At 43.5% G+C, this 8,202-nt stretch overlaps 1 protein-coding gene and 3 long non-coding RNA genes across 4 annotated transcripts; 1 reads left to right on the top strand and 3 right to left on the bottom strand.

Annotated features, from left to right (window-relative positions):
• Window positions 1-125: 125 nt before the first annotated feature.
• On the bottom strand, window positions 126-736 carry LOC148155297 (uncharacterized). The gene is made up of 2 exons (XR_015765420.1): window positions 614-736; window positions 126-446 (listed from the first exon to the last, which is right to left on the bottom strand). It is a non-coding gene; the product is annotated as an uncharacterized LOC148155297 (long non-coding RNA).
• A 129-nt stretch (window positions 737-865) lies between these two features.
• Window positions 866-4,083, top strand: LOC148155296 (uncharacterized). Its single transcript, XR_015765421.1, has 2 exons — window positions 866-2,224; window positions 2,319-4,083. It is a non-coding gene; the product is annotated as an uncharacterized LOC148155296 (long non-coding RNA).
• A 58-nt stretch (window positions 4,084-4,141) lies between these two features.
• LOC148155295 (paraneoplastic antigen Ma1 homolog) lies at window positions 4,142-6,969 on the bottom strand. The gene is made up of 3 exons (XM_088013438.1): window positions 6,320-6,969; window positions 5,361-5,453; window positions 4,142-4,180 (listed from the first exon to the last, which is right to left on the bottom strand). Exons 1-3 carry the CDS (start codon window positions 6,920-6,922, stop codon window positions 4,142-4,144), a joined length of 735 nt encoding a protein of 244 aa, XP_087869564.1. The 5' UTR covers window positions 6,923-6,969.
• Window positions 6,970-7,574: 605 nt separating this feature from the next.
• On the bottom strand, window positions 7,575-8,196 carry LOC148155294 (uncharacterized). The gene is made up of 2 exons (XR_015765422.1): window positions 8,063-8,196; window positions 7,575-7,895 (listed from the first exon to the last, which is right to left on the bottom strand). It is a non-coding gene; the product is annotated as an uncharacterized LOC148155294 (long non-coding RNA).
• Between the last annotated feature and the right edge of the window lie 6 nt (window positions 8,197-8,202).

Here is an 8,202-nt window from a genome sequence, read left to right as displayed (position 1 = left end):
TGTAACCCGAGTTACATTTTAAGATTATTAAAAAAAACCCAAATCAACGTCACTGTAAGTGACGAACTAGGTTCCAGGTTCGTCTACTGGAGGTAGTGGCAAATTGCAAGACACATACAACTAGAGAGTGCACAATCAATGAAGTGTATTTATATTTACAATATATACAAATTGTTTCACAACTTTGAAGTCCAGTTCCTTAAACCAAGGAAGTCTCTTTCGGTGATGAAAGGGAAAAAACAAAAAATGTCATTTAGTTCCAGCTGTGAATGGTTGGTTGAATTTCCAACCAGTTTGGAGACGGTTCCTCAGATTTTGGGTGGATTTCTGGATCCGCTATGGTTAGCTCGCCAGTCCGGTCAGTGTACATAAACCAGACAATTCTTAATGTGTCCTAGATCCTCCAGTTTACTCCGAGCGGGGGTGGGATCTGGAACACACCTGGCCTGCGCAAACAGGCCCGACACTCAATGTACATGTACATGCATTTCTTAATAATCAAATCTGTGCTTACATAATTGCATGCAATTCCAATCCAATGTGTTTTTACGTAGGTGCGTAATCACAGGCTGGGAGGCTAGCGCTAGCATTCTAGCTCTCGAGCAACACTTACCAGTTCCTCATTGACAGACAGAGATCGTTTCAGCGTACAGATGAGTGACCATATGTCTGTAATTTAACAGAGGTATACGATTGATGTATGATCGACATTCAAAAGCAAAACCGCTTTGGGAACAGAAACCCAAGCCTACCTGCACGTCAAAGTCCCACAGCGTCTGCTACCCAAGGTGCGATTTAGCAGCAATATAAGCAGTGGCTGTCAATTTAGGACTGACGTGCAGCTGTCACATGACATTAAACCCTCGCGAGAACAACCCTGCTCTCGCCCGGTTAATGTCGAAAAAATAAAAATAAAACAAAGGAGGATTTTTAAATTAGATCTTTAAATAAAACAAAATAAAATTAGATTTAACAAAATAGAAAATAAAATAACTAAACTACATCTAATATAGAAAAATTATCCTGGTTACATCCTCCCCTCTTTAATTCCTGCACGTCCCGTTGCACGGTTACTTGAATTAATTTTTCTGAATATTTACATTAGAAACTTGACTGAGAGCCTCAGTGTACACATTTGCCAAACTATGCAATAGAGTCTGAACTACTGAAATGAGTGGCTTACCCAACACAGGATATGTTAGACGACTAGGAGGTTGACGCTGTCTATCTGATCGCCTGGGCAATATTTCAGCCTCAACTGAGTTATAGGGTGAGCTGACATTTGCAGGACCTGTGGATGACTCAGACTGAACGACCAGATGACCCTCAGCGTCAGGTTCTTGAACTTCAGGTAAGTGTTCGTCAGGTACTTCTCCCTCCATGTGTACTTTCACAGGCTCAGCTACATGTGGTTCAGAAAGTTCCTCTGTCTCAATCTGTTCCACAGGTAGCTTGTCTTCATGGTGAGACAGTGATGAATCAGTTGTTAAACAGGATTCTTCATTTTCAGATGGACTAGCAGTCTCAAGGTCTGTGCTCTGAATTAGAGGTACAGGATGCTCTGGTGCTTCAGCATCACTTTGAGCCAAAGGTGAAATAGGCTGCAAAGTAATGGATTCCGGTGATGACTTGAATTTTCTCACCTTCACACTGAATCTGGTTGGGAATGGGATGGAAACTTCTGGCACATATGGCTCAGCATCCTCATCCTCCTGCATCGCATCAGGAACATCTGGATGGCAACCATCCTGGCTGCGAGTCTTTCGTTGTGAGGCAGGCATGGAGATGGAAGGGTCTTCTGTGGAGCAAACTGGCAGGAAACCACAAGGAAGCAACAGGTCTCTATGTAAAGTACGAGTTGGTCCCTCTTTGTGTTCAGGTTGTACAGTGTAAACTGGTACATTTTCAGCTCTGTCAACAACTTCGTACACCCCTGGTTCCCATCTATCTGCCAGCTTGTGCTTACCCCTCAGACGGATGTTGCGAACCAGTACTCGATCTCCTATCTCCAAACTGCATGGTGTAATTTTCTGATCAAAACGGGTCTTGTTCTTTGCAGCTGATTTGAGGGCATTCTCAGAAGCTAGTTTGTAGCTTTCTTTCAGGCTGGATTGCAGATTCTTAACATACTCTGAATGAGAGATGGATGATTGCTCTCTGACGGGTAAACCAAAAGCCAAATCCACAGGAAGACGAGGACAACGACCAAACATGAGTTCATAAGGTGTGAACCCTGTTACCTCATTTCTTGTACAGTTATATGCATGTACTAAAGGTTTGACATACTCTCGCCATTTTGACTTTTGTTTCATTTCCAGGGTTCCAAGCATATTGAGCAGAGTGCGGTTGAAGCGCTCGACTGGATTCCCTCGTGGGTGGTACGGGGTAGTTCGGCTTTTCTTCATGCCTACAACTTCACAGAGCTCTTTAATGAGCTTGGACTCGAAATCTGTACCCTGGTCTGAATGTATACGCTCTGGAATTCCATAATAAACCATAAATTCATTCCAGAGGTACTTTGCAACCGTCTTTGCCTTCTGGTTGGGGGTAGGAATGGCAACTGCAAATTTGGTAAAATGATCAGTGAGAACAAGAATGTCCTTAGTATTACTGCTGTCAGGTTCAATGGTTAAAAAGTCCATACATAGCAGTTCAAGTGGTCGGCTTGTCTGAATATTTATTAATGGAGCTGCTCTTTCCATTTGAGCTTTACGCCTTACGCAACGACCACAGGTTTTGACAAAAGTCTCCACCTCTAGTGTCATTTTGGGCCAAAAGAAGCGTTGGCGCACCAGATCAATTGTTCTTTCGATGCCCATATGCCCCATATCATGGTGCAAGCTCTTTAAAACAGCTGGTCGTAACTTGGGCGGTAGGATTAGCTGGTAGATAAGTTTATCTCCATCATGTCTTCTCCGATACAAGATTCCATCCACCAACTCTAACCTGTTCCACTCTCTCAGGAGCAAAGGAAGGTCAGGTAGCTCCTCTCGAACCGATGGAAGGACCTTCTCACCAGTCTCCAGCTGATGAATGACCTCACGAATAGCAGGGTCAGCTTGTTGCTCTTCTTGGAGATCGACCTGAGATAGAGAGGGGATTAGAGGCAAGCCATGCAACTCTTCATTGCTGAACCCATCAGGGATGGAGTTAACAGAGACAGATAGAGACTCAACCAGTGCGACAGATCGACTTAGTTCAGTTTGGTTCTGGGTTCGGATTATACAACTCTGACAGATGGCATCCACAATTTCAGGGGAAATGTCATGTGTTGCTTTACCATTACCCAACTGACTGGTCAGATGTTGAATGAGCTCCCTCTCTCTGCAGTGCTGATCACTAGAAGTATCTTCATGTGAGCGTCGGGACAGAGCATCAGCATCAAAATTCTGTTTTCCAGCACGGTACTGCAGTTTGAATGAGTAGGTGGACAGTGCTGCTAACCACCGGTGACCTGTAGCATCCAGCTTGGCTGAAGAAAGAACATAAGTGAGAGGGTTGCTATCTGTGACAACTGTAAAGTTAGTCCCATAGAGGTAATCATGAAACTTCTCAGTAACACTCCACTTCAGGGCCAAAAACTCCAGTTTATGAGCAGGATATTTTGACTCACTGACAGACAGGCCTCGACTAGCATAAGCAATAACACGCAGCTTGCCCTCCTGCTCTTGGTACAATACTGCTCCCAACCCATTTGTACTGGCATCAGTATGTAAAATGTATGGCAGCTGTGGATTTGCAAACCCAAGAACAGGTGCTGTAGTCAATTTGGAAATGACTGTTTCAAAGGCAATCTGCTGATGGCTAGTCCATTTATCTCCAAAGGATTGCTTTGGATCCGAGTACTTTCCTTCTGGTTTCTTCAGTTTTGCAGGGCTGCGGGCAGGAGGATAACCACGGGTTAACTCATTAAGTGGTTTGACAATAGCAGCATAGTCTTTAATAAATCTTCGGTAATATCCAGCAAAACCCAGAAAAGATCGCAACTCTTTAAGGTTGCGGGGGACTGGCCAGGATTTTAAAGAATCAATCTTTTCTGGATCAGTTTCAACTCCTTTTTCAGAGACAATGTGTCCCAAATAACGTACAGAAGACTGAAAGAACTTACATTTCTCTGGAGAGAGCTTTAGTCCAAACTGCTTCAACCGGGAGAGCACACGCAGCAGCCGTTCCTCATGTTCTTCCAGAGTGGCAGAAAAGATGATGATGTCATCGAGGAAGACAAGGACTTCTTTAAGATGCAGATCTCCCATGCATCTCTCCATTAGCCGCTGAAACGTGCTAGGTGCATTTGTAATTCCTTGCGGCATCCTGTTCCACTCCCAAAATCCAAGGGGAGTTACAAAAGCGGTTTTAGCCTTATCTTCTTCTGCCATCTCTATTTGATAATAGCCAGATTTTAAATCCAACACAGTAAACCATTTGGACCCTGTCAAAGCACAAAAAGATTCTTCCAAATTAGGAAGGGCATATGCATCTTTGATAGTTTGAAGATTCAGTTTCCTGTAATCTATGCATAGCCGGACGGAACCATTACGTTTCCGAACAACAACTATTGGAGAGGAAAATGGTGATTTAGACTCTCTTATGATGCCAGCTTCGAGCAGGTCTTTAAGATGTTCACGGACTGCCTCCAGATCTTGGGGATGGATTGGCCTTGCTCTGTGCTTAAAAGACGTTTCATCACTAAGTTTAATGGTATGTTTAACTGCATCTGTACAACCAAAATCCATATCATGATGAGAGAATACTTCAGGCATGCTGTTCATTTTGTTGATAATATGCTCCTTCCACTCAGGTGGAATGGGAGAGTCTCCAAAGTTAAACTCCAAAGTGGTTTGTTGTGAGGTTTGAGATGCGATTTGTTGTGACAAAACAGTAGGTGCTGACCCAATGTCTGCAAGAATGGTTAATGGTGATATGAACACCTCCTGCTCTGATTCATTCTTCATGATCACTGGGACTTTATATGGTGGATGCTGTGGCAGTGTAATTAGACAACTCTGAACACATAAACCCCCTGGTAAAGGTGAGCTAGGGTGTTCAACAATGGCCCACTTATCGGCAGATGGAGAGGTGTTTTTAACAGAACCCTCCAAGACAATAGTTTGTCCAGGTGAAATAAGGACTGGAGTGGTGCTTAACAGCCTGACAGTCCCTGCATTTCCTGATTGATTTTGTTGGTGCCTTAACTGTAGCAGTTTCAGGACCGCTCGATATCCTTGGGCCATGGGTTGAAATTGTACATGGTTACTGCTAAGATGTTGTTCATACAGTGGCTCCAGTGTGTTCATGCCAATAAGTACATTAGATGGCCTGTCAGGACTAGTATCTGGGACCACAAGAGCAAGAGTTGGTACCTCTGTGTTTACTCCTATGAAGTCTTCAGGGAATGTGATGACCAGCTCCACATACCCCAGATACGGAACAGACTGTCCAGCAGCACCTTCAACCTGTAACAAATTATCCAGAGGCAGTACAGGTTGGTTGCTTAGCTTATCATTATAGAAAGAAACTGGGATCGTTGTCACCTGTGAACCAGTGTCTAAAAGGCAGTTACACACATGACCAGAAATGTCAACAACAGCAGCACACTTTGATCCAATCAAACCTTTGGGTAGCTGAGTGGGTACTTTATTAGCTTGGGCTTGCAGTTTTGTACATTTAACAGTCTTTTCTTTAATAAGGGGACTGGTTTGGCTGGGACTGGTTCCGGTTTGTCCCGCAACAGGAACCATGCCTAGTTTAACTTCTTCTGAAAGACGTTCTGCTGTCGCTGAGCAAACTGCTTCCTTTTTCTGGCAACAAGAGCAGGGTTTGGTTCATTATTACATTGTGGCTTAATATGACCATTTTCACCACACCTGAAACAATAACCAGGTTTAACATGGACTGGTGGGGACTGTTTGGATGTCACTGTATTGCCCCCTTTTTCACCCTGCTTACTGTATGTTACCTTAGGTTGTGATGTAGTCCTGGGCTGGGTGGTGGTGGATGTTAGCTTAGCCAGCTGCCGCTGTACATCTGCCAGTTGTTCTGCCAACTGCTGAGTCAATTTGGTTAAAGCAGCAACTGCTCCACCATCACCTGTGTCAACAGAAGCCAATTGTGCATGATTGACTACTTTTTGTTTGTTGGACCCCAAATATTGTCTCATCCGGGAAGTTTTAGCTGCCTCCCTGTCCTCTTCAGTACGTAGAAGTAGTAGTAGTTCAGAGAAACTAGGTGGGACCAATTTCTTTTGTTTTAATTGGAGTTCAGCAATCAAAGTATTGTCCCAACAACCCCTACAGAACTGGCTTATGAGATGCCGGTTTACATCCTTGGCTAACACACCACCTCGTTTCAGGGCTAAGTTTAATGCTACCTGCAGCCGCTGGAGGTATGAAGATGGCTTCTCCCCTGCATCTTGGAAAGTGTCCATGAATTTTGCAAAGAGTTCTTCTCCATCTTGCACTGTGCCATAAGCCGAATCCAATATGTTCAGATATACAGTAGGTGGAGTATCTGAACTTAGATGCTTCAGCATATCAGCGGCTGGGGGAAGTAAACTCTCCACGATCCTCCTTGATCGTTGCAGCTCAGAAACTGATGGGTCTTTTAGTAGCAGATCCACTCCTGAATGCCAGGTCTCGTAGTCTGCTTCATGTGCTGGTCTAGGCAGTCCAGAAAACACTCGGAGCCTTTGTAGATGGTAAGCACTTTCCTCAGTTTTCATAATGTGTTCCACCACGTAGCGCTGGACTTCGGGTGGTTGGATGTCATCATCATGAAGAGAAGGTCTCTGTCGTGAGGTAGGTTGCTGCTCAAGTCTCTGTCTGGAAACTGTAGGATCAGTGGCGGTTGACAACGTTGGCTCTTCCTTCATTGTTGGATCTGCAGCTGCTGCCATAACCTCAGACTTCTCATCAGGATCCTCCATCTTAGCAGCTGAGTGAAGTTCAGCAACTGATTGTCCAATCTGAGTCATCGTGGATTTTAACACCTCTGCAAAATCCATGCCAGAGAGCTTTGCAAGTTTCTGTAACTCAAGTAAATAAGAATGAGTTTTACTCTGTGAAACATGTTCTGCATATACAACAGCTAATTCAGAGATGAAAAATGTGTCTGACTTTTCAGAGGATTTGAATGAATATGGTAAAATGGAACGCAATTCAGCTACTGCTATACCACTGCCAAATTCAACCACAAGCTGGCCCTCAAACTCAGAATCAGCTTCAGAAATGATTTCAGTCTTTGTTATCTTACCATATTGTTTCAAAAAGTCAAATACTTCCTCTTTACTATCTTCATCTGAAATGCCTTCAACCAAAACACAATTGGGAATTTTTACGTCAAGTTTTTGAAATTCATCCATATTGTTGATGACAGGAAAAAAAAAAGAGAGAAAAATAAATAAATTTGTGTTTTACAAAATGCCAACAACCTCCTGGCTAGCTCGCCAAGCTATGTAACCCGAGTTACATTTTAAGATTATTAAAAAAAACCCAAATCAACGTCACTGTAAGTGACGAACTAGGTTCCAGGTTCGTCTACTGGAGGTAGTGGCAAATTGCAAGACACATACAACTAGAGAGTGCACAATCAATGAAGTGTATTTATATTTACAATATATACAAATTGTTTCACAACTTTGAAGTCCAGTTCCTTAAACCAAGGAAGTCTCTTTCGGTGATGAAAGGGAAAAAACAAAAAATGTCATTTAGTTCCAGCTGTGAATGGTTGGTTGAATTTCCAACCAGTTTGGAGACGGTTCCTCAGATTTTGGGTGGATTTCTGGATCCGCTATGGTTAGCTCGCCAGTCCGGTCAGTGTACATAAACCAGACAATTCTTAATGTGTCCTAGATCCTCCAGTTTACTCCGAGCGGGGGTGGGATCTGGAACACACCTGGCCTGCGCAAACAGGCCCGACACTCAATGTACATGTACATGCATTTCTTAATAATCAAATCTGTGCTTACATAATTGCATGCAATTCCAATCCAATGTGTTTTTACGTAGGTGCGTAATCACAGGCTGGGAGGCTAGCGCTAGCATTCTAGCTCTCGAGCAACACTTACCAGTTCCTCATTGACAGACAGAGATCGTTTCAGCGTACAGATGAGTGACCATATGTCTGTAATTTAACAGAGGTATACGATTGATGTATGATCGACATTCAAAAGCAAAACCGCTTTGGGAACAGAAACCCAAGCCTACC

The sequence above is a fragment of the Poecilia mexicana genome, unplaced genomic scaffold, assembly GCF_051168715.1.
Source record: "Poecilia mexicana isolate PSO_F unplaced genomic scaffold, ASM5116871v1 scaffold_15, whole genome shotgun sequence".
Classification (NCBI taxonomy): Eukaryota; Metazoa; Chordata; class Actinopteri; order Cyprinodontiformes; family Poeciliidae; genus Poecilia; species Poecilia mexicana.
The sequence above is the reverse complement of the archived record's forward strand: the minus strand, read 5'-3'. Positions and strand labels throughout refer to the sequence as shown.

Bases quoted from the DNA above. Each gene is read 5' to 3' on its own strand.
- LOC148155295 (XM_088013438.1), bottom strand. From the start codon at position 6,922: ATGGAGGATCCTGATGAGAAGTCTGAGGTTATGGCAGCAGCTGCAGAT. The intron at 5,454-6,319 runs GTAAACCGGCAT...AATTTGTTACAG, and splicing joins GTGGTGTGTTAGCCAAGGAT to GTTGAAGGTGCTGCTGGACA. The intron at 4,181-5,360 runs GTACCAACTCTT...CCACTCTGGAAG, and splicing joins TCATAGGAGTAAACACAGAG to AACATGAGGAACGGCTGCTG.